General features: G+C 39.9%; 1 protein-coding gene across 21 annotated transcripts in view; it reads left to right on the top strand.

The window, feature by feature from the left end:
• Window positions 1-21,601, top strand: part of PDLIM5 (PDZ and LIM domain 5) — a 153,195-nt gene extending 131,594 nt beyond the window's left edge. For all 21 annotated transcript variants that reach the window (XM_074589536.1, XM_074589527.1, XM_074589529.1 and 18 more), the window contains 5 exons: window positions 7,032-7,206; window positions 12,422-12,602; window positions 13,599-13,719; window positions 17,682-17,797; window positions 18,427-21,601. In XM_074589536.1, the coding sequence (XP_074445637.1) occupies window positions 7,032-7,206; window positions 12,422-12,602; window positions 13,599-13,719; window positions 17,682-17,797; window positions 18,427-18,516 (683 nt within the window). In that variant the 3' untranslated portion in view covers window positions 18,517-21,601. The remainder of the gene's footprint in view (window positions 1-7,031; window positions 7,207-12,421; window positions 12,603-13,598; window positions 13,720-17,681; window positions 17,798-18,426) is intronic.
• Window positions 21,602-25,974: the final 4,373 nt, after the last annotated feature.

Below are 25,974 nucleotides of genomic sequence, written 5' to 3'. Positions count from 1 at the left end.
GTTGTTAAGGCAAATCTTCTTGTTGTTGGTAAGGCAAATCCTTTTATTGTTGGTAAGGCCTCTGCTAGAAGCAGTCACAAAATATAAACAGTTCCAGTATTTTTCACTGAAAAAGATAGATAAAGATTGCTCCTCCACGATGCAGTCACCATTCATAAAAACAGAAATCCTTGTCCATAAAAGTGGTATGATTGACAGGTCAAAACACAAAAGCTTCCTGATCCTGGTGTATGGACTGTTATTAATTTTTCATCTAATCTGAATAATTATATTGTCATGTGACAGCAAACCACAAGAATTTATTCTTACAAGTTAAGTAATGCAAAGTCACTTAGCCAAGCAAAACCCATTGTGAAACCAGAGTAATTTATAAATGTCAACCTTAATTTGATGGTAGTATGAATTTGTAACTCCTGCAGACGTGGTGAAAAAATGAATATGTTTATAAAACTTGAATGTTTATATTTAAGAAGGGGCAGCTCATAGTAATGATGCAGAAATGTACCACCTACTTGTTGGAGGCAGAATGGCTTGGTGTACCTTGCTACAGGATCTGCTGAACAGAAACTCAGCTTTCTGTTACAAATATGACTTTTGATAATTTTCCTGTGATTTGATGTTGCTAAATTCATGTGCTATTGCAGCAAGCTGTGCACTTAAACTATTTGCATACAGAAATCAGATAGATGCATATTCCTTTGTTTACTCATTTAAACAGAGGTGAAGAGGTTATTTGTCTCTTTGGTTATTTCACACCCATCGAGTGGGAACATTCACCGGCTTTCAAAATTAGATGCTTGTCACTTTTGATTTGGTAAAAAGCAACTAGCCTGTTGTCACGGACTGATTTGCCAGATCCATTCCCCTACATTCACTAGCACCAGCTCAGAGCAGTGATGTGTTCTGTTCAGATGTACAGGTATAGGACACCCAAGAATTATGCCTAATATTTGTTCAACAAATGAAAAGTCAGTATTCCTCTGGTAAATGCATTCTTATCACTATTCAATGTTAAACATCAGCTCCATGAAACTGGCAGATAATCTGCGTGTGAGCAAGACTGAACAGTCGTGGTCTCCACAGGCATAGTCAAACTGTCGAGGTCAGAACAGAAGCTAAAAGCAAGGGACACAAAATGTTACCTGCAGAAAGCCACCAAAAGGGTTTCTAAACTGTCACTCCAGAGAAACAAAACACTTGTACAGGTCTTCGTTTTCTCTTTCTCCTTGAGGCACGTTTTCGGTAAAAACGATGCCAGTTGTGCCAAATTTGTGACGGTCCGTGATGTAACAAATCACAAGGAGACAGGCTGAGCGAGCCAAAACCACCATACTCATTTTAATTAAGATGCTTTACAGCTAATTTATCCGGAGCCTTTCCAGTTGAAAGGCTGGTTGCTAGCGCAGGAACTAGCCCCTCACGTTGCAAGGGTTGTTGAAATTGGGCCAGGGTGGCACCTGTTGCGATTTTCCACGGGCGCATACCAGCCTTCGCCAGCATTTAAAGACATGATAATGGTTTAATCCTTCCTGTTCTGCCTTTAATCAGCACCGGGGGTTTAGCTCTGACTGCTCTTCTAAGATTCCATAGGAAACAAAAGGAGAACTGCTGAACACAGGGGTTTGGGTTGGTTTTTTTGTGGTTTTGGGGTTTTTTCCTCCCCGCTTGCTTGTCCTGTAGCTTCCTCCATTGAACTTGTGCGATTTCACGCAGGCCTGGGAGTGGATGGGGTGTTATATACGGCTAATGTAACGAGCTGACAGCCGAGATTTTCAGACACGTTGCTTCATCCGGCCATCTGTTTGGTTTGGAGGGAAGGAACAGGAAGATTTCTTACTGCACAGATATATTAAGAAAAGTCAGAAAATTGGACGTATGAAGCTTTATATTTTCCATTTATAATACAGTAGTTTGATAGCAGCGTATAAATCACTGAGTTAGAACACTTTAAAATGAAGTTCTGGCACTCCCACCGCTTAAAGTAGCATTGTTATTTATAGATATTACATGAAGTCTGATGTTATGTTTAAGTGAGCGTTAAACAGTTCAGGTTGTTGTATTGTTGCTACGCACCAGAGAGCCTCTGTCAAAGTGACTTTGGCACTGCAGCGTATACGCCTTTCTCCCTTTGTCTTCCAAAGCTTTCTCCAGTGTTTGCAGTTATCCATGTGCTCAGCGATGGAACAGCCTATTGTTAGTCTAACGAGGGCAAAGTCACACTGGGATTTTTGAAAAAGAAAAAAAGCCAGTTCTTTACCTTGCCTAAAACTTTGTTAAATATTAAACTAGCCATACCAAGGAGTTTAGGGAAAGTAAACACTGAGGCTTTGCTAAACTTAAACCTAATAAAGTAGAAAGTTAATAGTTGGGTACAGAGTGTTTTCTATTTTAGAAAAGCCAGCTATGATAATACACAAGTGCAAATCAACAGTGCTTTAGAAGGTTTCATTAAAGAGGGAGAAGGTGAAACGAAGCCTGCAAAACTCCGAAATTTGGCCACAGAGATCTTTTCATGACTTGCAGAGAACCCGAACCTCTCTGGCAGTCATGGTAGAATAGCTATGGATAGGGAGTATAATTCTTATAAATTATTTTTTGTATTAATTTATTGTATTTACTTATTATAATCCATAATTCTTCAGAGCATCCACAAAAGTTGCTGTGCTCTGTCCCATTTCATGTAACAAAGGTGGCGCCCAGAAAAGATGTGGTGAGATTGTGTCATGAGGCAGCTGGATTGGTTTCTTTTCCCATCCCCACACGGTCATCGTTTGCAATTAAAAATGTGCGTGCATCTTGTGTATCAGGGCATGTCCCCAGCACTCTTTCAGAACAGAGCTGCTGATGGGATCCGGAATCATATATGTAAAACATAAAAAGCAAAGTATAAAGCAGAAACCAGAGGAGAGCTCAGACTGATTGCCAAGAGTTGAGGGGTCTTTGCTTAGATTGAGTGTAATAATTTGTACCTACGTTGTTTTTAGTGCTGTACCCTGGTAAAAGCTTCTCATTGCAAGAAAAAACACCTGCACAAGTTTTTGAAGCCTGATGTTTTTTCTTTAAATCATGTGGTTGTGTTACAATCTGAAAGGTTTCCAAGGCAATAGGGAAGAGAAAGAGCAGGAGGAGAATGTGGGAACTCTGAGAGTGTCCTTTTCCTCTCTGCTTGCAGAAAAAACATCTTGTCCAGTACAGGGGTGTTAAACTTGCTGTTTAGGTAGAAGGGATAATTGTGAAACATAAAAAGTTAATTCTAAACAAGAAAACATACCTAATATTTGAATTCTGTAGCTACAAGTGGTGGACTACTGTTGGAAAAAAATACTGAAAATTCATATAGATTTTAGGTAGGGAACTAACAGTCTTGTTTGTTTCGTTTTGGTTTGGGTTTTTTTTGCACTGGAAGTAATGAACATTTGCTAAAATTACTGGAGTGTTAAAGGCATGATTGTGGCCTACGGAAAGACAAAAGTGGGCAATAAAAGCTGTCCTCTGGCTGGTGTTCAGATGAGAATGAGGAAGATAAGAATAAGGCAAATGAAGCAGTGAGAGAGGGGGAATGATCTATGGTGAAAAAAGATCTAGCAGAACAACTGTAGAAAGCTTGCAAAGAAACCAGTATAATAAATGTGGTGAAATAGCTATTACTGTACTTTACTGGTGTATTTTGTTTAATAGGGCTATAGAATCTAAAGGCAATAGAAGCAGACTGACTTCTCTTCTTTAGGATGAAAAATCTGAACTGAAATAAACTTGAGCCCACTTCAGAACAGGAATAGAGGGGAATAATACTGTGCAAGACCAACAAGGTCTTAAAGTCAATACCAGCCAAGAGAAAAATACCCCTTCAGAGAATGCTGTGGGGGCAAATTGTGAGCGTGGACAGGGAGCTTCCTGGCTTTACACTGATCTGGAGAGATGGAAGAAGAGAGCATTTAATAAAATGCTTTAAGGTCTTGCTTTTCAAGGATTTTTGAGCAGAAGGCAACCTCTTCTGTCTTAGTTCTCAGCTGCCGATGGCATCTGCGGTCATCAATTAGATATTGTTCCCGTCATAGTAGACCAAATAGTGACATAAATTTACAAATGACAGTTGAAAAGCCTTTTAGAACTTAGTTTTTGTCCAGTATCCAAAAATATTCTGGCAAATGTAGAAGTATCTGAAGGCTTAGGGCTTATTTGTTAGGGCTTACTCTGTTTGCATTGTGGCTGTGATCCCATGGGAGTCCTGCCTCTGCTGGAGGTCTGGGCGTTGAACTTGACTTCACCGCTTCCAATGAAGTAGTCCATCTGTCTTTGCTGGTCCTCAGCGCTAAATGCTCAGCTTGTTTTTGCTTAGGCCACAGCTCTTGTTTTAACAGAGTACAAATTTTTGTGGTTTATAGTATGTTTCGCTTAAAAGAGGATCATTAAATAGACCAAAGTTATTTTCCAAACTGATGGGCTATCTCCTTCTCTCCTTTTTTAGTGCTTTGAATAACTCAGAAATGACTGATTTGTCTAACAACTCTGAGAGAAAGTTTATATAGACAAATCCTCCTCCTGGCCAGTAGTAACTTTAAAGTTGAGTAGTGTTCAGAAAAGCATCATTCATAAAAACAGCATGAATGAAAGCTGTAATGAGACCAAAGAAAAGGGAATAATTGTGGTGTTTGTACTTTTTTTTTTCCCCTTTAAGCAAGCAGAAGGACTTTTTTTAACTACACAGTGCAAACAAGAGCTAGCTGGTGTGTCTGAATGGGCTTTGGGATTTAGCAGATAAACAGAAATTAGCAATATACTAGAAGCTGCGCTGCAGTTTGATTTATGGCAAAAGCAGTCTTCAAACAGATTTGGTTTTAGTTTGTATTTTTGTATTCTCATGAAATGGGACCTGAAAATTAGAAGGCCATGTGTGATGACAGAGGAGGAAAGTGCTATTAATCAAAACCACTTTTGTTCATGTCTTCAAAGGCTTTGTGCCACCTTTTCCATTTTTATCTGTTCCTACGTTTTCAGTTTAGCAGGCATTTATAATCTAAAATGAACTACAGTAGCACAGTGACTTGTTCAAGATCAAGTGCTTTTATTCCTAAATATTTTCTACTCAGCAGTGCTGAATGTTTCTAGAATCAAGATGTTATTTTTAAAGATACTGCAAATTAATTAATTATACATTAAATATAAACAGTAGTCTTATATGTAAAACCAAAACACAACAAAACCCACTGAAGAACTGGTATAATTTTTGCTAATTCAGACACTGAAAAGGATCCAAAAATATGTCAGTCTTGAAATGACCTGATTCGAGAAAATTTGATGAACGAGCCAGTTGGACAAAAAAAGGTGTATGATTATATTGCTTCTTCATACAGAGAAAGAGTAAGCAAAAGTAGGTATTGAGCCCATATCGGTGGATTAATACCAAGTATAATTTATAGTACAAAAATATTGGTGTTAAAAAGGATTTCTCTTCCAGCTGCGTTGCCTTAGCTAACAAATATGTGTGACTAGGCAGGGGGGAGAGGGGGGAAGATGTTAATTGAAGTTCACTGGATCGGGTTGATTAAATTGTGTGGTGTGTGGCTATCTGACTTCTGTTAATAGTAGGGGATTGCCATTTCTGTTGACTTTTATGTGCATTTAGTGTCACTTAAATTTATCTTCTCTGTAAATTAGTGTGCCACTTCCATTTGAGCAGGGAATGGAATATTTTACCTGAAACCTATTTGCAACTTTTCTGTAGGGAGGAGGCTGATCAGCATTACATTAAGGGAGATAGCGATAACATTTTTTTTCATCCTTTCCTTGGAAGATGATATGAAAGGTGGGAGGGGAAGATTAGCACAAAGATTAACATGGTGGAGTTATCTCCACCAACTAGTTTTTTTGCAAAGCCGTGTACCAATGCCCTGAGCTTGTGTTGGAGAGCTGCATCATTGCAACAGAAGCATCATCCTGCGCTGTCTGATGTCTCTGTCATTGCTTGATTGTTTCCCTCTGAGCTTCTACTCGGATCTTAATTTTGTATTTTGATTTACAAGGTTTAGTAAGGCTGCACTAAAGCCAGGACACCAAGTAAACGCTCACAGTTTCTCTTGCCTGTGGTTACAAACTGAAGTCTATGGAAATGTGGTGGTTTTTTAGTGTACTTGAAAAAGAAAAAGAATTCTCCACTTGACAGGAATAACTGCTCCCATAAACTCGTGTTGCTGTAGCTTGTACGTTACCAAGGTACATATATCAATAGAGGAGAAAAAAGCAAAGGACTGTTTGTTTCTTTATTACCCTTGGCAACGGTATCATCTGTGCCTTTCATTTTTGTAAATGCATTTTTCGTACTCCGTAAACGCTTATGTCTATTCTACGACTCTAAAAACCTGAGCCCAGATGGAAGTTTGTGAATGTATACATTTATGAAAACGTCAGGGTTTTTTTTGTGTCTTAACTTTTATAAAGAGGATGTGAATGTGGCCTTTGGAGTGCTTCAGATTGGCAGTATCTAATGATCTAGACTAGTGTTTATATTAAATTTAAAAATATGTTTTCCTTTTACAGTACTGTATTTTTAAGTTCCTGGACATGTTGTATTGAATGTGTACTCTTGTTTAATCTGTTAGTAATGACATATGATCTATTGCAGTCACTGTAAAATGTTTTGGGTAGGCATGTCATGTTCTCCTGTCTCTGTTCATACACTGATATTCTTGGCTTCAGCTTTTGTATCTAAAGCAAAATAATGCCTTCACAGGTTGTATATTCTTTTGCCTAACTTCTTTAGTGTGTTGAAATTTGTCCACTACTTCTACAAGTTTGCCAAAACCATTCTGTGTTATTTCACAGACATTTCATAAAGTAGGTGGACTTACTTGGTGGGGGAGGAGGGGAAAAGAAGTGCTTTTTAATTTGTTCCTTTAAGTAGGCAGGTATACACTAGACAAAGATGTTAGAAAAATGTTGCTGGTTGCTTGTATTTCAAGATAATTTACTTGCTACTGAAGGATGTTCTTCTAATGTGATTTTGTAAATGCTTCTTGGCACTCTTTCCCCAGCTCCTGCCAGTGGATGGACATCAAACAGTGTTAAACCACCTGGAACAACTGCCCCGAGTGAAAAATTTGCAACACCACCTCAGTTAAATGAGCAAGACACATTGGTTCAGAGGGCAGAGCATATTCCCGCGGGAAAGCGTACTCCTATGTGTGCGCACTGTAATCAAGTCATTAGGTTTGTATCAGTTTGCTGGGTATACTCTTCGCTGGGTAAAAAACTGGCTGGGGGGCTGGTCCCAAGGAGTTGTGGTGAATGGAGTCGAATCCAGTTGGCAACCGGTCACAAGTAGCGTTCTCCAGGGATCGGTATTCTGTTTAATTCTGATATCTATATCAATGATCTGGATGAGGGGATTAATCAGTAAGTTTGCAGATGACACCAAGTTGGGTGGGAGTGTTGATCTGCCTGAGGGTAGAAAGGCCTTACAGAGGGATCTGGACATGGGTCCAGATGGGCCAAGGTGAATGGTATGACGTTCAACAAGGCCAAGCGCCGGGTCTTGCACTTGGGTCACAACACCCCCATGCAATGCTACAGGCTTGGGGAAGAGTGGCTGGAAAGCTGCCTGGTGGAAAAGGATCTGGAGATTAACAGCTGGCTGAATATGATCTGGCGGTGTGTCCAGGTGGCCAAGAAGGCCAACAGCATCCTGTCTTGTATCAGAAATAGTGTGGCCAGCAGGACTAGGGAAGTTATCATCCCCCTGATCTCAGCTCTGGGGAGGCCCCACCTTGAATACTGTGTTCACTTTTGGGACCCTCACTACAAGAAAGACATTGAGGTGCTGGAGCATGTCCAAAGAAGATCAGTGAAGCTGATGAAGGGTCTAGAGCACAAGTCTTATGAGGGGCGGCTGAGGGAACTGGGGTTGTTTGGCCTGGAGAAAAGGAGGCTGAGGGGAGACCTTATCGCTCTCTATAACCACCTGAAAGGAGGTTGTAGCAAGGTGGGGGTTACTTCTCCCAAGTAACAAGTGGTAGAACAAGAGGGGAATGGCCTCAATCTGGGCAACGGGAGGTTTAGATTGGGTATTAGGAAAAAACTCTTCACTGAAAGGGTTATAAAGCATTGGAACAGGCTGTCCATGGAGACTCTTAAAAGACATGTAGACGTGGTGCTTATGGACATGGTTTAGTGGTGGACTTGGCAGTGCTAGGTTAATGGTTGGACTTGATGATCTCAAAGGTCTTTTCTAACCTAAACAGTTCTAAGAGAATGTGAGAAACTTCAGTGCCTTTTACAGCACCTGTGATTTAGCAGGGTTCACAGGTGCTCCACGATGTGGGATCTTGCAGCACAGTCCACAGATCACTCCTGAGCAGCCAACCTCTCCTCTTGTCCCTTAAATCATTTGCTGCTATTTCCTGCTTTCCCACTTTGATCACCATTAAAAAGGAGATGAGCTGCAGCCCTGTAAGTAGGGGAGTGTGTTGTCCGTGGAGCAATCTTTGCTCCTTAGTGGATGCATGAGGAGAAACTCCAGCGCCCTATTTCACAGTACTTAAGCCATTGTCACCTATTGTAAGTGACGCTTCTTCGTGACTAGTAACTGATACCCATGTCTAACTTCTTTCTAATTTGCTCGTGGTGTTTAAATCCTTATATTTCTTCATATGTTAAATGCCACCTCAATTATTAAAAGCAAGCATTGTTTCATTTGAGGATGAGTTGCCATGCATTAATCAATGCCAAATATGCCTTGTGTTCACAACATACAGTGGATTTGAAAGATTGCAATGGCATTTTGAATTAAAGTTTTAGCATAATTACAGTTCATGCCCTTAGTGATAGCATTACCTATGAAAAGGTAGGAGGAGGATCAAGTGACATTGTATTGTATGTCTGTTTTAAAGCCAAAATGCTTTATGGGGTTGGTTACTTTACACTCAGGCATAGAATAACAATGGCTGGTTGAGCCAAAACCATTTCTTAGAGACATCTTATAACTTTTTAATATGTCTTTATTCATATGGTGATTGTCTGAAGATTCCAGTTTTTTCCAAAGCGTCATTAAGGAAACTTTTCTTTCCGTGTCTAAAAGAATCAAAGCTGGAGGCAAACTAAATTTCCCATGATCTACTTGCTGTGATAGTCTGACAAATTTCTGACATTTCCCGACAAACACTTCTGGTTCCCAGGTAGTCTTACTGAGTGCTGCAGTTTAGAGTTGGCTCTTCCTTTGAAGTCCAAATGTGTTTTCCCTGGATGTCCATTGAGAACGTACTCTTTCGCGTGTCTGCTTGTGAATGATGATTTGTCTTTGTCACCTTTTCATACAGCTCAATTGTTTTTAAATGCAAAAGGGAAAAAGTACCGATGGTGCTTACCTTCAGCATCTCCCATACAGAATTTACATGTTGTGGCATTTTCAAGTGAGGAGAAAAAGAGGCAGAATGTAGACTGCTGTATGGTTAACTGTAAAGTGATTGGCCTATTTAGCAGATGTAGAAATTCTTTTGATCTCCCTACCTCAGTTCTGGCTTGCTATCAATAATAAAAGCCACATGAGAAGCTAGATTATCAGTATACTCACACGTGACCATACAGAGGAAGTAATGTTTAGTTGCAAGTGTAAAGATAGTGAAATTGCGATTATATTCCCTATACGTTACTTGCTTCTCCTTCCAGTCTGCCCCTGTATCATTGCTACATGTAGAACCCAGACATTTTATGTGGCTACCAAATTTATGTGCCTGATGATCCTTTGAGGCATAAGATTCTGTAAATACTGTTGTAAATACATCAGAATCCCTTAAAAAAAACAAAAAATCTACTGTTTGCCTCCCTCTGTGAGTTTGGTTCACGTCGTCTAGGTGGTGATGCCAGAAATTTGTTCAGCAATGTCAAAGTAGCTTGGGATAGAGGTGCATCTATAGCCAACTGTTGCCAGTTGGATCATCCCTTATCTTTGGATGGAAGGAACATGTTTTTTTAACACCACATTTAAAAGTATGTTCTAATTGACAGAGGCACGTGGGATTTTTTTATTGTTTTTTGGTTTTAAATGGGGAAGGAAGGATGAAGCCATCTGCAGGCATCTTCCTGGTGTTTCATGCCCTAACTTCTTCCCATTGGGTTGCGTGAGTTTGGGCATGCGGCCTCCTTACTCAAATAGGGGCTTTAAACTTTTCCAATGAATACAGCAAATAAATACCTTTCATTACTGGAAGCTATCACTTTGTTCACAAAAATATGCAGAGGCCAGGAACACCTCCAAATTCTGAATATCATGTTTTAGTGTATTTTACGTGGCAAGTGTTTATTTTTTTTTTCTTTCTTCCACATGCTTTGGGGCAGCTTTTAAGTCGTTGGTGTCATTAAGCTGCAGCATCAGCTTGACATGTTTAAACTACAGCCTGATTAAAAGTAAAATTGTATTTAGAAAGCGTTCTTCTGGACACGTGTGTGCAGGGAGCCAGCCCGCTAATGGAACACCTTGGAGACATTGTGCAGGGCACGGCCACAGCTGTCTGGGGACTTTGGGAAAGAAACTCCGTAGATGCACTCTCGGGCTGTTCCCCATCCGTCTGTGTTCCTGCGCGCTGTCCTGAATGGCTAACCTCAACATGTCAGAGCTGTAAACTCTGGAGAGCTAAATGCAGCAGATGTTGTAAAAATTCCTTCCCCTCCCGTCGCTGGCGTTCTTGCTTTCCATTGCAGAGCTAGCCAAGCCTATCGTTTCGGTGCAGATGGCCAGAAACTCAATCCTACCTGGAGCCGGGAGAGCCTCTTTGGTGTCAGCCGCGTGTTAATGAATCTGTTAAATTAGCCTGCGCTGACACGGCGCACTGAGAGCACTTTGTTGTACATAAGGGCTTGTATTGTTTGATCAGTACATAACTGAAAGGGCATTGATGTAAAAAGGTGCTTGTAGGGCGGCGGGAGGGTATCGGGTTAGGTCAGTGTTTGTACTGCTCAGGCATCCGCTGGGAACGGGGGCCAGAGAGCTGCGCTCGACCCCGACTCCCTCCTTAAAGGGCTACAAGCTGCTCTCCAGGAGCCTTTTTCAGTGCTTTCTTTTCGATAATCAGAGGCAAATAGAAGAAACTGTTGGAGATAAATATGTTCATCGTCTCAGAAGGTGTGTGAATTGTCCTAAACCTGTTCGAGCCCCTTAATTTTGACTTCTCATCCTGTTGAAAATACATAGCATATGCATATACATTATAAACATATAATACATAGTTGCCCTCAGTCCTCTGCCTGCACAGTCAGTATAACCCTGGAAACAAATTTTAAGTTTTTTTTTCTTTTTCTCTATTGCTGTTACTTTGTTCATGTGAGAATCTTATCTCACACAAAAATGTTCTTGTAGCTTAATTGCTTTTTAAAAAAATGTTTAGCAACAGCATTATGATATTAGTACCTTACACTTTTTTTTGCGGTGAAGTAGTAGATCAGAAAAAAGTGATGCATTACTGAAGAATGACATCTCTATTGGTATTGCAAAAATGGGAAATCTGGTGAGGGAGATGAACTTGAACCACAAAGTTCACCTGAAACCTAAATTCTGGAAGGTTGAGTGTTGGTGGGACCTAGGATGCATCTCATCAAAGTAAATAAGTTCATTAAAGAAATTAGCACGCTGAATATGTTTTCAGATGAATACAGATACAATGGCATATACCTGGGACTTATGAGTTACAAACTGAGAATTTTTGTTGACTGAGAAATGGACAGTTTCATCTTGTGTATTAACCTTCTTGCATTAGCCAGACAAATGCTATAAAAGCATCATTATTTTGTGTTTGCAAATAGTAGAGGAGGCTCTGCATTTGGAGAAAATGTTCAATTTTTACTAACTTCTGTAGGGGGGAAAAAAACCCAAACATACCAACAATAAAATACCCCAGTAACCGGAATGAGTTATCCTGTGACAAACTTGTTGGATAAGGACAGTGATTGAATTTTGTCTGACAAGAAACTGGTTTTATCGGCTTTTAATGGAGTCAAGTCTACTTCAACATTTGTGGCCTCAATATATAAATGCATGCTGAAAGAGAGCTGATCGTGTCACTGAGTCAAATATCCCTTTGCAATAGATGGAAATAGTTGGGAACATAGGGAACATCCTTTTTCTTTTTCTCTCTAGCAGCCACTTCAGCACTGCATTTAACATAGTTCTAAAATAAGATTTCTGAAACGCAGTGAAGCTAAGACAATTAGTATTTACTGTGGTCAGGTGTTTCTGGGGGGCAGTTCAATGGGAATAGGTCTAGTCAACACTTGATGATTTCTTAGAGCCTGTAGAATGAAAGGGGGATGGAGCAGCAGTATAACTTTGTGAACAGTGTAATAATGGCACAGAGTTGCAGGTTAAGCTTATTAACAGCTTTTGCGGGAGCCAACCCAGGGGCATTTGTTGACAAAATCTCTTCTTTCTAACCAGAGGACCCTTCTTGGTGGCTTTGGGGAAGTCGTGGCATCCAGAGGAGTTTAATTGTGCTCATTGCAAAACCTCCATGGCTTACATTGGATTTGTGGAAGAGAAAGGGGCCCTGTATTGCGAGGTTTGCTATGAGAAGTTCTTCGCCCCTGAGTGTTCAAAGTGCCAAAGGAAGATACTAGGGGTAAGTGACCAGCAAGTGGCCTGTTTTTGAGTGGGAACAATAATCACAGGGTTCAGTGCTTCTTTGTAATGAAATTCCCTTTTATCCGGCCCAGGCTGCATTCCTCCAAACATGCCTTTTTAGCTTCCGTCACATATAGAATATGATTTTGGCTCTTCTAATGTTGAGCCTTTTTAGTCTCTTTGGAAAAAGTTGCTGTAGTCTCTTTGGCTCTTCCAAGTTCAGCTCCTGTTTTCCTGATGCTTTTCCGTACCTGTTGTGATTACTATATTTTCTTGAGCAAAATGCTTTTAATTTGCATCTTTTTACAAAATTAGAGGGGGGCAGGGGAGAGAAAAACAAATAATCCTCCTTAACTAAGCTGAGTGCTGGGGAACATGCTGGTTGGCTAGATGTGAAGTACTGAAATACATTCCCAATGGTAATCTAGATAGAAAGATGCATTATCCTACTTGGCACTACTATTGCTAGTTTGAGCCTGCCAGCTGATCGTCCGCCGCTTTACTGCAGACAGCAATGTGTCTGGGCTTTTGTGTAACTGGGGTCACTCAGGGCTCTGGCAGCACCACTCTCAAGTCATATTTGGCATTATAGCATCTTCCAAAACAACACAGAGCACTCATAATTTTCTATGTGGTGTCTGCTGATTAGCTATTCACAGACTTGGAGATGCTGCTTTTCTTATTTCAGGGGGCCGTTATGGGTGAGATCCCAATTAAAATGGAAAAGGTGAATAAATGAGTTGTTAAATCTGTCCAACTCTATGTTGAACCTTACAAAATATGGAAGGTTGCGTATGACATATGAGGAGATGTATCATAAATAAAGCACCTCATTAAGTTTAACATCAGCAGAGACTGCACGCACAACCCATTTTCAAAGTAGCAGTAGGAAACAAAGTATTCTTCAAATGAATCAAGTGTGGAGGCATGGTCACCACAATCTAGTCATCACATCAAAATAATGTGTTAATAACACTTTTTCTAATCCCCACAGGAAGTAATAAATGCTTTGAAACAAACTTGGCATGTTTCCTGCTTTGTGTGTGTGGCCTGTCATAACCCCATCCGCAATAATGTCTTCCACTTAGAAGACGGCGATCCCTACTGTGAGACGGGTAAGAAGCAACACAACCAAAGTTTACTGCAGCTCTGCAGGGAAGCAGAGCTTAATAAGATTGGAAAAAATAATAGTTCCTTTTTCCCAAGCTTCGCTTCAGAAGAAGTGTCCCAACAAACTCAGGTAACTGTGGTATTTCAATTCAAAGCAGCAACAAATGCTGGAGACACTTGTGAGTTTGCAGCAGGAGAGGTTAGTGAGGATTTTTTCATCGCCTTCAGCAGGAGCAGGCTTCTTGTCACTGGTTTTACATGTTGTTCTTGTTAAGCCCTCAACTGCAGGTATCAGTGATACAGCAGAGTGTTAATTTTAGGGTAACTTTCAGGTTGGCTTTAAAATAATCTGGAGTTCATGTAAATCTGCTTATTTACTAAACAAGCAAATGCCAGTGGAGTAATGTGTTTTACTCTGAATAGCCTTATTCACAGCTGGGAGGCACTTAGAAGAGTAAGCAGTCTGCCCAGGAAGTTTTTTGCAGGATCAGGGATAACATCTGTTGAACATAAGCTTGGGATAAAAAAACAGGCTGTTAGAGGAAAACCAGAGCGATACTATTAGAGCACTTGAAAGCCTGATGAGCAATATTACATGAAAGATGCAGTTTAGAAGTTCAGAGGGATTTTGGTTTGGTGTTTAGCAGTTCCAGCTAATCGTATCTGTTTTTATTAATATGAACAGTTTTTATTTAGGTTGGTTTCCTAGTTTTCTTAAAACTTTCCATGTAGCCTTCTGGGCTAGGATAGAAATAGATAGTATTTGGAAAGCAATGCCACAAGATGGAAAAGAAACACAATTGTGTCAAATTTGTCTGTTTTCACACTGCATGCTGTTTACATCCATGTTAGAACCATCAGTTGGACCTTTTTTGTGTTTTTCCTTCTACTATAAGGACCATTGTAATTTAACTGAGGCGGAAGTGGATTGAGAAGGAAGAGATTTAGCACGAAATCCTAGTGACCTGTTTGGAGCTAATATTTCCTTCTGGGTTGATCCTGCAGTTGTTCGCAGCAGGTGCCGTGGAGAGTACTAGGTACTGAAAGGATGAGGAAAGCAGGCAAAATTTATCCAAAATTTCTCTGTCAGAGTGGCTTTAATGAGCAGTTGGCAGACACAAAAGGACGCAGTAAGTTATTGCTAACTCAGTGACACAAGTAGGGTAACGTGTTGCTCCTATTGAATTTGTGGAGCAGCAGAGGAAATGGATATACGAGCAGCATCCTCCAGTGTGACAGCACAGTGAAATTTCATCCTGAAGCAGTCTGAAGCCCCTAATCTTGGAACCATTTGATGATTCAAAAATAGTACTGGAGGAATCGATAACTCCACTTTGGGTGGAAAGCTCGTGACTGAGTTTGTTCTGCTACTGTTGAATTCTTGTTCCTGCCACCAGGTGACCCGTATGTCGTGCGGTGCGTTGATTTGTGCTACTGTTACAACTCCAGTGCACAAATGCCTGCTTTTCTGTACTGTGAGCAAGAAACACTGGGATAAAATGTCAGAAATGTTATAATTCTCACGAAGTTTATTTCTGAGATAGAAAGTTGCTAGCACAAGTTAATGTAGACACATTCTGTGAGGTGTTACTGGCAGTGATACGTTGTAATGGCTCTAGCTTGCTCACTAGATGTTAATTTGAGATATATTCATTCTTCAAAGACTTTCAGTCCAGCTGGAGTTAAGAGTCTATGACTAATTTTAAAGAAATAAGGAGTAAATGTCATTGCCAACTTTCCTTCTTCCTTGTGCAAAGGAGGGTTCTAATTTTAAATCCGTATTTGAAATTATAACAGCATCAGCTATTAGTATTAAGGGGGTTTAATCTGCAAAATGTTCTGGTTTGGGATGGCGATGCGAAAATTAAAATAAAAATGCAAATATCTACAACTTTGAACTTTTTGAAGTGCAGAGTTAGTAACCTAGTTTTTAAAATCTTGTGTGCAGTAAGCATTGATACATGACTATGAGAAGTCTGCCTTGGAAGGCTCCTGTGGTATCACGATTCAAGCATGCAAAAGCAAAAGAAAGCTGATGCCCTTCACTCTGCCTTATCTATTGCCCTTTCTTCAGAAGAAAACCCAATAAACTTATCAACACAAACCACAGGCCAATTTTCAAAAGCTTTAACCACTGGCACCAAGAAAATATCAGTAAAAGATTATGTAGAAACATGAATGCAAAGAGCTGAAACAGTGTGGTCATGAGACCATGTCCTTCAGGGGTTTTGCACAGAGTTGTTCTACCATTTGATATTTCTATTGTCTTTCTTCTGCTTAAACACTTGCAAATTCGTGGCAGTAGCATGGATTAATGAAGGCGATCAGTGAAGCTGTTTCTTGCCACTAGCAGCCATCAACGGCTTTGCTTTTTCGGAGCACTCCTGTTCCCCGTCCTGCTGAGATGCCTCCTATGATGATGCTTTTTGAGGTCATCATACAAAACTCTGTCTTACTAAGCTGAAACAGGACTGTTCCCTTCTGCTTGACACATGTGATAAGCCTCTGTTGGCTCTGCTGCAGCAAGCACTAGAGCTTCAGCAGATCTGTATAATCTAGTAGAGAAAAAAATCTCCTTGTACCCCGCTTGCCACTCCCTATAAGGCTGCTTGAAAACAACCCCTGACATCTAATTTCCCTGTCAGAGCCAGAGTGTTAATATTAAGAATGCAGTCCAAAGCTTCATTATGGTTGTCACTCTGTAGTTCATCTTACGAAGATGTGATGTTGCATGACATTATGTATTTGGCATGTCAGCATGTTGATCCCAAATTCTCTCCTGTTATAGCACTCATGCTGTTGCCTTCTGTGCAGGAAAAACATATTTCCTTCTCAGAATGGGGTGTTTGAGAGTTGAAAAAAGTGAAAAAGACCAGATAACTTGAGGTGAAATAGAGGTCTGTGCAGGTGGGCAGCGGGGGGCTGTGGTGACTTGTAGCCCCCTCAGTGCACAGAGAAGCAAGTGTCACACACTGAGACTGTGGGGCTGGGGGTGGGTGTCAGTGCCTCCCACCCAACTTTATACATGTATTTTATTCTGGTAGTCTGCCCTGCTCTCTTTCTCAAGCTCTGCAGTCAGTGGGGAATGTGAACGGTTCGGTGTCCTCAGTTTTGGTCCCTGCTCTCTGAGACTGCTGGAGGAGCTTTTCTCTGCTGACTCCAGGGGAGCCTTCAGAGGCACCAACTCAATCCAGCACCTAAAAATGAATGGTGCAAATACCCTTCAGTGACAGCAGTCACTAATAACCATCCTAACACCTTACTGATAGTTTTTGTTAAATGTGATAGATATACTGGCTAAAGCCTCTGGTTTGTTTTTGGTTTTTTGTTCTTTATTGGGTTTTGTTTTGGGTTTTTTTCGTGTGGTGTATAGGGTTGTTTTGCCTTTTTTTTTTTTTTTTTTGGAAGAGCCATGTAATAAACTCCAGTGACTAGAAAACTATTCTGACTTTCTGACTTGATCCAAATTGCTGGGCTCTGTTTAGGACACAAGCGTAATGATTGCATGATTTTATGTAGTGCAGTCTGGGGCAAATATTGTGGCAGAATGTAAGCAAGGAGTTAGGTTAGTTACTTGCTGAGGAGGTCTGTCGTGTGAACAGCCAGGGTATGCTTTCAGGGCAGAGCCAGAGAGAAGGTAAGGAGCTTGTGGAGCCCAGGTGGGTGCTCTGCAAGGAGTGCATTTTCCCCCCAAGATCACTATTGATCTCAAGGAAATGAAACACCAGGAAGGTGGAGGCATTGCTCACTTGAAAGGATAAGGAAGGGGATGAGAACTGAATTAGCGAGGAAAGGAGGGCATCCTGGTCTTTCGATCTAGGAGCTTTTTATTCAGCGTACCTAGTATTATAAAATTTAACTAGTGCAAACCCATTGCCATTGAAAGAAAAGCACAAAGGTTTCAAAGGGTCAGTCTCACTTTTCTGCAAATGCTTCATCTTTAAAATCTGTTTCTGTTTGTTTGCAGATTACTATGCCCTCTTCGGTACTATGTGCCATGGCTGTGAATTCCCCATTGAAGCTGGAGACAGGTTTCTTGAAGCCCTGGGCCACACTTGGCATGACACTTGCTTTGTATGCTCAGTAAGTAAAGCTAGCCTAGATTTTAAACAAACCCATGGCAGCAGTGCTTGTGCTAACCTGACTGATAGCGGAGTTAACAGCTAAAACCTCTTTTAGTTCTCCAAGCCCAAACAAAAAGCACTTTCCCTTTCCCAGTTAATTTGGAAGGTGCGTTGCTATTGTGAGCCTTTGGCACCAGTCCAGAGAAGTTGGCCTGGATTGCAGCCATGTGTCCGAGCATTTAACCCTTGACGTTTACTTCCTCGGAGCAAGAGTTGAAGGCCATACAGGAACCGGCTGTGTTTCTAAAGAAGCAGGAGTGCTTTTGACATAAAGATGTTGTAGATGAACTGTCACCAGCCAATACTTTATGACCAAAAAAAAAGTTCCAATCCTCATGATGGGGTAGTTTTTAAAATGTTGAACTTAACTCTGCTCCCAGTTAAGAACCTGTTGACTTAAAGGAAGGGTATGCTTACATCAACCATAAGTATTACATCTAAAAGAGTGTCCCTGAGAAAAAGGTAATAATTCTTATTCTTTGAATATATTTGTGCATAGTTCAGTGCCATGATCTGGCATTCTGATTAACCTATGGTGTAATTTGTCCATCTGAATTGGGTGATGTTTTCTTTTTTATCCCATTTCAGGTATGTAGTGACAGTTTGGAGGGTCAGACTTTCTTCTCCAAGAAGGACAAGCCACTGTGCAAGAAACACGCTCACTCTATCAACATCTGATGCTTGGAGCTCACCTTGTGTAACAAATGTACTGAGCAGAAAGAAAAGTTAAAATGTCCGTGTTCAATAATTGCTTAAAATTATTTATGTTTTTCTAAAAACAATAGAGAAATGTGGAAACTTGGGGGGAGGGTTGTACGCTAATTTTTGGAGTGTTTATTGGTTAAGGTTTTCCTTCATAAAAAGATAGGAAATGGGAATTGCACCAAAGCTGAACGATTAGAGTGCCTTTACCGCTATACTTGGCACATTATTGTATTGGGTTCATGATTTTATGGCCACATTTGTATCTGCTTCAGTATGAGAGGTGAAACTTCTATAAAAACAAATACCTGATATCAGAAGTCTTGGTTTTGCTGCTATTTAACAAATAAAAGGAGATTGGCTTCAGTGATCCAGATCACTTTATTACGCTGATGTTTTTTAAAGTGTGTCTAGAAGTATTGCGGCTAAATTCCATTAAAAGGAACTCAAAGCAAAGATAAGATTTCATGGAATGTATAGTTCAAAATCTGCTATTTTCATCTGATACTCGTATACATGAGCCCTCCTGCACAATTACACCTACTTGTGCCTTTGCAGTTAAATCTCTGTTGAGTCTGCAAAGGATAGAGACTTTTACAAAGCTGTTAAGTGAAGCGGTGGCTTTGTTGGTGAACAAGAATAGTTTAGAAGATGCCACTTAAAAGAAAACGTGAATAGGATACTCTTCCTTAACTCATGTACTATCAGACCAGTAGCCAAAAACCTGCTAGTGAAGGTGTGTTTGACAGGATGGAAATGTCGGATCAGATCTTAAAAAATAAGGGAGTGGGAGGTTTTACTCTTATGTTTGCAGTTCAGGTTTTTAGATAGTTTTAAGTGCCTTTGAAAGGGGAAACTGCACTGAATCTGCAGGTAACAGTGTTTTATATCCAAAATGTGAGACTCTGGTGTTGAATGAGGGAAAGTGCTGAAGTGCAGCTGAGGACATTGTTTTTCTCTCAGTACATTCTTTACCACGTAGCCCATGAATATGTATATTGGTGGTGTGCCAGGTAGCGTACCGAAAATTTATTTTCTTGCTCAGCTGTCATGATTTTTATTAGTATAGGTTTATTTCTCTCTTTTCTTCCAGATGTAAGGAATATATTGTTGAATAATATAATATTGAGTTAGGCAGCTCAGTATCTCTCAGTTCTTGCAAGGGAGCGGAGAGACAATGCTGTCATTATGCATTTACTGCAAGCCAGGAGACGTAGCCAATTCTGTGGCTTGAAATGAATTTCGCCTCCATACAGAGAGTCAGCGCAAGATCTGTGCACCAGCTAAGTCCCACTTAACTTCAAATTAGGGCTTAAGTGGTACGGAGCAATTGTGGGCAGATAGGGAAGAGGTGGTGACCCTCTGCACGGGGTGAACTTCGCTCCAGCAGAGTTGCACAACAGAGAAGGGGGCCCTCTCGGGGCCAGATCGGATTCCTGAAGGAAACTGAATTTACGTGCTATTTAATTCAACTGGGATGTCAGAGCTGAATTGTTAGTCTTTAGTTCTCTTTCCAGTAGACAGTACAAGTAACCATTAACTGGTTTTGTTGTGGTTTGGGTTTTTTGAGGTTTTTTTACTGATAAAAAGGACAGGTTTATCCATAAAACCATGGGGAAAAAATCACAAAAAGATTGCCATGGTTGAGTAAAGCAATCGTAACAAGGAACTTCAACAAAAGAGAGGGAAAGAAATTTCCGTACTGAAATTTCTGTAATGAAATATGAAAAGATATGTGGCTTTCTTATCAATTCAACGAGACAGGTTCACATTGTTGGGCTGTTTCACTTTATTTCCGGAAGTTGTTTTTCTTCAATACTACCATGTTTCTTTTTTAACTTCTGGTGGTACGGAAGAAAGCTGCTTAAAATGTTTACGCTCTTGTAAATGTACTCTTTTGTGAGTCTGGATGAAAATCATAAGGGTAAAAGCAGACTGGAGAAGATATGGCAAGATATGAGCCAGGTTGCTTTTGAAATTAGGTGGAATGTGGAGAATTGAGACCTAGAGACTAGGTTTCAGTGGAGCTATATTGCACATGTGTGAGGAAAGAGGATGGAAAAGCACAGGATAAGGCATTTGGTAATTTCTGCAATTCAAACCTTGCTATTTTAAAGTAGGATGGAAACCTTTCAGTTTGTCAGTGTCCTTAAAGTCAAATTGAATTTTTTTGGTTTTGTAATTTTAATTGGAATTCTATTTCTTAATCCGTATGCTCTAGGGTTTGAAATTTTGCAGTCGGTAACGAATTTGAGGACAAAAGCCTGGAAGGCTCTAATAGTACTGCTTCATTTAGCTGCTTTGGCTTTTAATTTCTGCTTTTATCTATTTGTTTAAAATTTAAAAGGAAGCATAGAGTCACTGATACATAATGAATATTTAATGGCTCTACCAAATTATATAAATCAACTAAATTTTTATCATTATTTTAATAAGTGAGATTTTAGTAGAGCACTTTATAATAATGGCATATATCTCACTGAATATTTATTAACTTTTTCTGTTTAGGAGTATTTCATACCGGTATCTTTGTATTTTGTTTTATTTGTAAGCCTGCATATTTACCTCTAGAATCTTTTGGGGTGTGAGTGTGTGTATGTATATGTGTTTACGTGTACTTCTCTATACATGCACACATATGTGTGTACATTGAGACATACATATATATGCACATATACATAAGTATATTTGACTGCAGACTTGACATAGCAAAAATCAGCACTGTTGCCATCTTCATTTGGGGATTTCATGAGATTCCCAGCTATTTTTCATAAAACACATGTATAGCATTCATGTTTTGAGGGAATATTAGAAAGTCAGGAGAGACATGTTAGTAGCCTAACTACTGTAGTTTTTTGCATGCATTTTCAGTCAGTAATTATTTTTCTTCCAAAAGTGCCTGTAAGAGAATCACGTTTAACTCTGAAGGTAGAAGGTCTTTCTAAGTGAGTAATTGAATCATGATGACAGTTTCAGCATATTGTAACTAGATAATTCAGAATTAAGTGTAAATATAAATGCTTAATATAACAATGCAATAAACTTAAAAGCAAAAATTGTGGTTGAGTGTGTTGGTCTGTTCAGTTGCGTACCTGTTTCTTCATGGAGCTCCTTGCATCATCTAGCCATATGAGTGGCTTTGCAAACAAGAGTGAGAAGGGGAACTACATCAATTCACAGATTACTTGTTTGAATTTCCTTTTTTTAGATTGTTTTATGCTAAACAACCAGCTGTTAAGTCCTGGTGATTTCCTTGCTTGGGTTTAATAGTCTTTGGCATCACATTTTGTCTGTTCACATTTGCAAATTTGATTATAATCAAAACCCAAAACAAACAAACCCAGCACAAAACCCCAAGCTCTCTATCTGTCCTCAGTTGTTTTGTGGTTGTTGGATGTTTTCTTTTTCTGAATCACAGTCAGTAAAAGAAAGTCATGATTGTACATGTGAATAGATATCATTTGAGTTGCTTGTTCTTCAGTTCTGTGTGGTAGAATGGAGCCTGACAGAAAAGGACCCGGGGGTCCTGGTGGACACCAAGTTGACCATGAGACAGTGATTTCCCTTTGTGACAAGGAAGACCACTAGCCTTCTGGGGTCTGTTAGGTGGAGTGCCAGCACATTGCGAGAGGTCATCCATCTCTGCTCAGCCTTGGTGAGGCACATCTGGAATGCGGGGCGCAGTTCTGGTCTTGTCAGTACAAGAGAGACATGGACTTACTGGAGTGAAGAGCTAGGAATTTGATTAAGGGCTTGGAACACTTGTCATACAAGGAGAGGCTGGGAGAGCTGTACTGTTCAGCCTGGAGGAGAGAGGGTTCAGGGGCATCTCATCCACGTGTACAGATACCTGGAGGTGGGGAGTAAAGAAGACAGAGCCAAATTCGTCTCAGTGGTACATAGTGACAGGACAACTGTACGGATGGTCAAATGCTGGCACAGGTTGCCCAGAGGGATTGCAGTCTCTGTCCTTGGAGATACTCAAAACTCAACTAGACACAGCCCTTGGACTAGACAAGGTCCCTTACTCCAAAGGGACCTTCCAACCTTGGTGAGTCTCTGATTCTTTCATCTTTTCTCAAGATGGAATGAAAGATGGAAATATGGTGTTGAACACTGTAGCGTATGTAACAATGTAAAACTCAATATTGACCAATTACTATCTATTTGCTATCTTTACTTCATTCTACCGCCCATCTGGAATACTTTGCAATGCTTGTTTAGAAGTGTTTAATATTTTTCCTAAGTTGAGACTGTTGAAGGAAACACTGCCTGCTCTGGCAAGCATTATATGATACTGTACTTAGCCTTGGCATGCAGCAGTCTCCACTTTCACCGCAGGATACTTCACCGTCTACTATAACATGGCCAATTACTTCATGATAATACCAGCCTGGTAAGACTCTCCTTAGCTGAGTGTCTCTTAACTAGGCAAATGCGCTGTTGTTTTCTGCCTTTATTGACACAAGCAAAGGAAAACACTGCACACAGCTCTATAAAATTTAGAGGCAACTTTACAGAAAACTTGCCTCCCCTTCAGTGTTTAGGCTATGAATGAGACAAACACAAGTCTATTTGCAAACAGTATATTAAACTCCAGAAGCCAAACTTTTAAAGGCATCAAGTCTGCATTTGACGTTTTAATGGCAAAGGTTTGGTTTCTATCAATCACAACGTCATGTAACATTAAAATGCACCGACAAAAAAAAAGAGATCTGTCATTCATTCATTAAGACACTGTAATCCAGTGTAAGATTTATAGGCTTAAAACTCAATGGTGTGTTTTCACAATAAATCCACTTTCACTGCTCAGCACAGAACAAATCTCTGTGTCACTCAAAATGTTTGCTGGTCAAAATGCCCCGTATGAGATCTTCAAAGGGTTTCTCACAAAATTGCATATAAATCCTTTTACCAGCAAAGGCTTAATTTAGGTTCAAGTTTTACTTTCTCGGGACATTGGTTAATATCTTGTGCTCAGACAAGATCTTGGTTATATCAGAAACACATAGGGCCTAATTTATTATTAGCAGTCTGGTGTTAATTAGGGGGAATTACCAGAAATAGTTTGCTTGATGGAAATTTATTATGGGATCACACTTTACTGATGGCAAAATAGGAGTCACTGAAAGAGTACAGCTCCTTCTCATAACCAACTAATTAATAAGGTGCCAAAATTCCTCTGAGAAGGGTTTGGTCCTAACTATGGGAACCTCACAGAGCAAATGGTTCCTATGCAGTATTTAAAATTTAAAAGAGGAAAAGAGAGAGGAGAAAAAGCTGCCCAGCAGAAATCTCAAAAGTGGTATGGCTTTTTCTTGAATTTATGAAAGAAAATATTTAGCTGTGTTTCCAAGCTCGTTAAAGAATTGCTTTTCCCAGACAGAAAAACAACAGCTAGTTTATAATCTCGTTTGGTATGCTTGAGCTTGGTTTTCAGTTTTACTTGTGCATACTGCACACTACAGCTTGTAATTTTATGAATTGGGCTTCTAATGAGTTTTTACATTGCTCTTTATTGCTTTGCCTAAAGGTCTTTTTCATTATCATTCGCCATGAAAGTCGAGGTTGGCATAGATAGGAAACTCGTGTTGATGACTGAAAAACAGGATGAAGCATTCACGTTTCTGATAAGCCCAAATCTAGTGCGTGTGTGGCAGTTTGGGGGTACAACACCACTGTCTGTTGTTGTTAGGGGTCTTGTGAAAGTCTTACTTGTGGCAGAATGGCATGTTATAATAAGATGAAGTGCAAGCAAAAATGCCTCTAAAGAAATCTAAAATCAGCATGCTAAAATTTACACACGGCTGATTTGGAAAAATATTCTCCGTAAGATTTTTTTCAAAAATATTTAAGATGGTAAGGTGTGCAAGTTGTAATAAAGCGCTTTTGTATTTGCACTGGAAATACCTTAAACTCTTTTAAAAAAATCCAGTGTTTTGGGTATATTTTAAAAGGTTTCTCCTATACTGTGACACTAAGGATTGTGTCATTGTGCTCTGAGTAATATTCACACTTTCCATAGGATCACAGTGATTTCCTTTTCTGTACTCGTGCCTTCGCTTTGGTTTTTCTTACTGCTGGGCAGTGCCATTGTTTGTTTTAAAGTATTTCAGTACAAGATAATCCTGTCAGGTGTGTCCCTTATTTCTCTTTGTGATGCATCACTGAAATGTCAAAAGTTCCTTTGGTAAATATAAACTTGCAGTAAATTTTGGCACACTTTGTGAAGTGTCAAGTTTTCCCACCCAGAAGTTTCCGCTGGAAAAATAACTCAAGATACTAGACCAAAGTGGTAATTATATTCCATATAAACTCTTTCTTTCCCTTGAAATCCAGCAAGCAGAAGGGAAGCATGTGAAAAGAAGTGTAGGGCCACAATCATTGGTAACGTGAGCAGATGCAGCCTCACTGATTTCAACTTATTCCCCTCCAAATAAAAAATGACTTGTATCGAAGCTACATTAATTTTATGCTTACGTTTGCCCAAAGAGTGAGATCAGAATTAAGCTAAGGATCTTGGCCCTTCATTTTAGCAGGATTTCCATTAAATGTCACAAATTTCTCATTTGGTAGATGACAAAACAGTTGAATACCACGCTGCCCAGAGACAGGAACGTCACTCCAAGAAATGACACTGCTTCTTAACGGTGTATTTCATTTCTCAAATCCCAGATGTTCAGTGTCTCTGGATGAACCATAAGCAGGGTTAGGTAAGAAAGTGAAAATTTTGTCCTGATACTAATCTGCCTACTCCAGCACCTTGCTGATTCAATAAAATTTAATTGAATTGTTCCACTCAAATAGAACATAAAATTTTTGTACTCTTCCTGTGCTTGGATCAGTGTTCTCTGAGAATAAAAAGGATGGTAAATTCATAAATAGTTTGGCTCTGCATGAAAGATGAGCTCTTGGTATTTGCACTAAGTTGAGGTACTCTCTGCAGAGTTCTTCAGCTTTTCTTGCCATTTATGTTGTCCTAGCAGCATTTTTCCAAATTATGCAAACCCTCCAAAGTGTCCTTTAAGGGTAGATTGAGAATTATTCAGATTTCTCAAAAATTACTGGAGTACAAATTTTTTTGAATTCACTCCCATTATTGAAAGTGTTGATCATGACACATGAAGCAATCGCTTACCCTCTCCTGCTGTGCGCAAAGAATAAATTACATTTTATAGGGCAGGACATTTTTTTTAATATAGCCCCTACTTTTCTTTGTATGTTCTCAGCCTGTGCCTGTTGTTGGAGACAAGGCAGGGTAAAACCAGTGGAACTTAACATTTACAGCATCTAGGGTCCAATCTTGGACTTACCATACTTGGCTTTAAACAACGCAAGTGCAGGTAATCTGATGTGTGACTTTTTTTCCCCATGTGGTACCCACTGACAATAAGTAGAGAATTTCTGGGAAATTCTGACCAGAGCTATCTGGAG

The sequence above is a fragment of the Larus michahellis genome, chromosome 5 (assembly GCF_964199755.1).
Source record: "Larus michahellis chromosome 5, bLarMic1.1, whole genome shotgun sequence".
Lineage (NCBI taxonomy): Eukaryota > Metazoa > Chordata > Aves > Charadriiformes > Laridae > Larus > Larus michahellis.
This window is presented reverse-complemented; position numbering and strand designations above follow the sequence as displayed.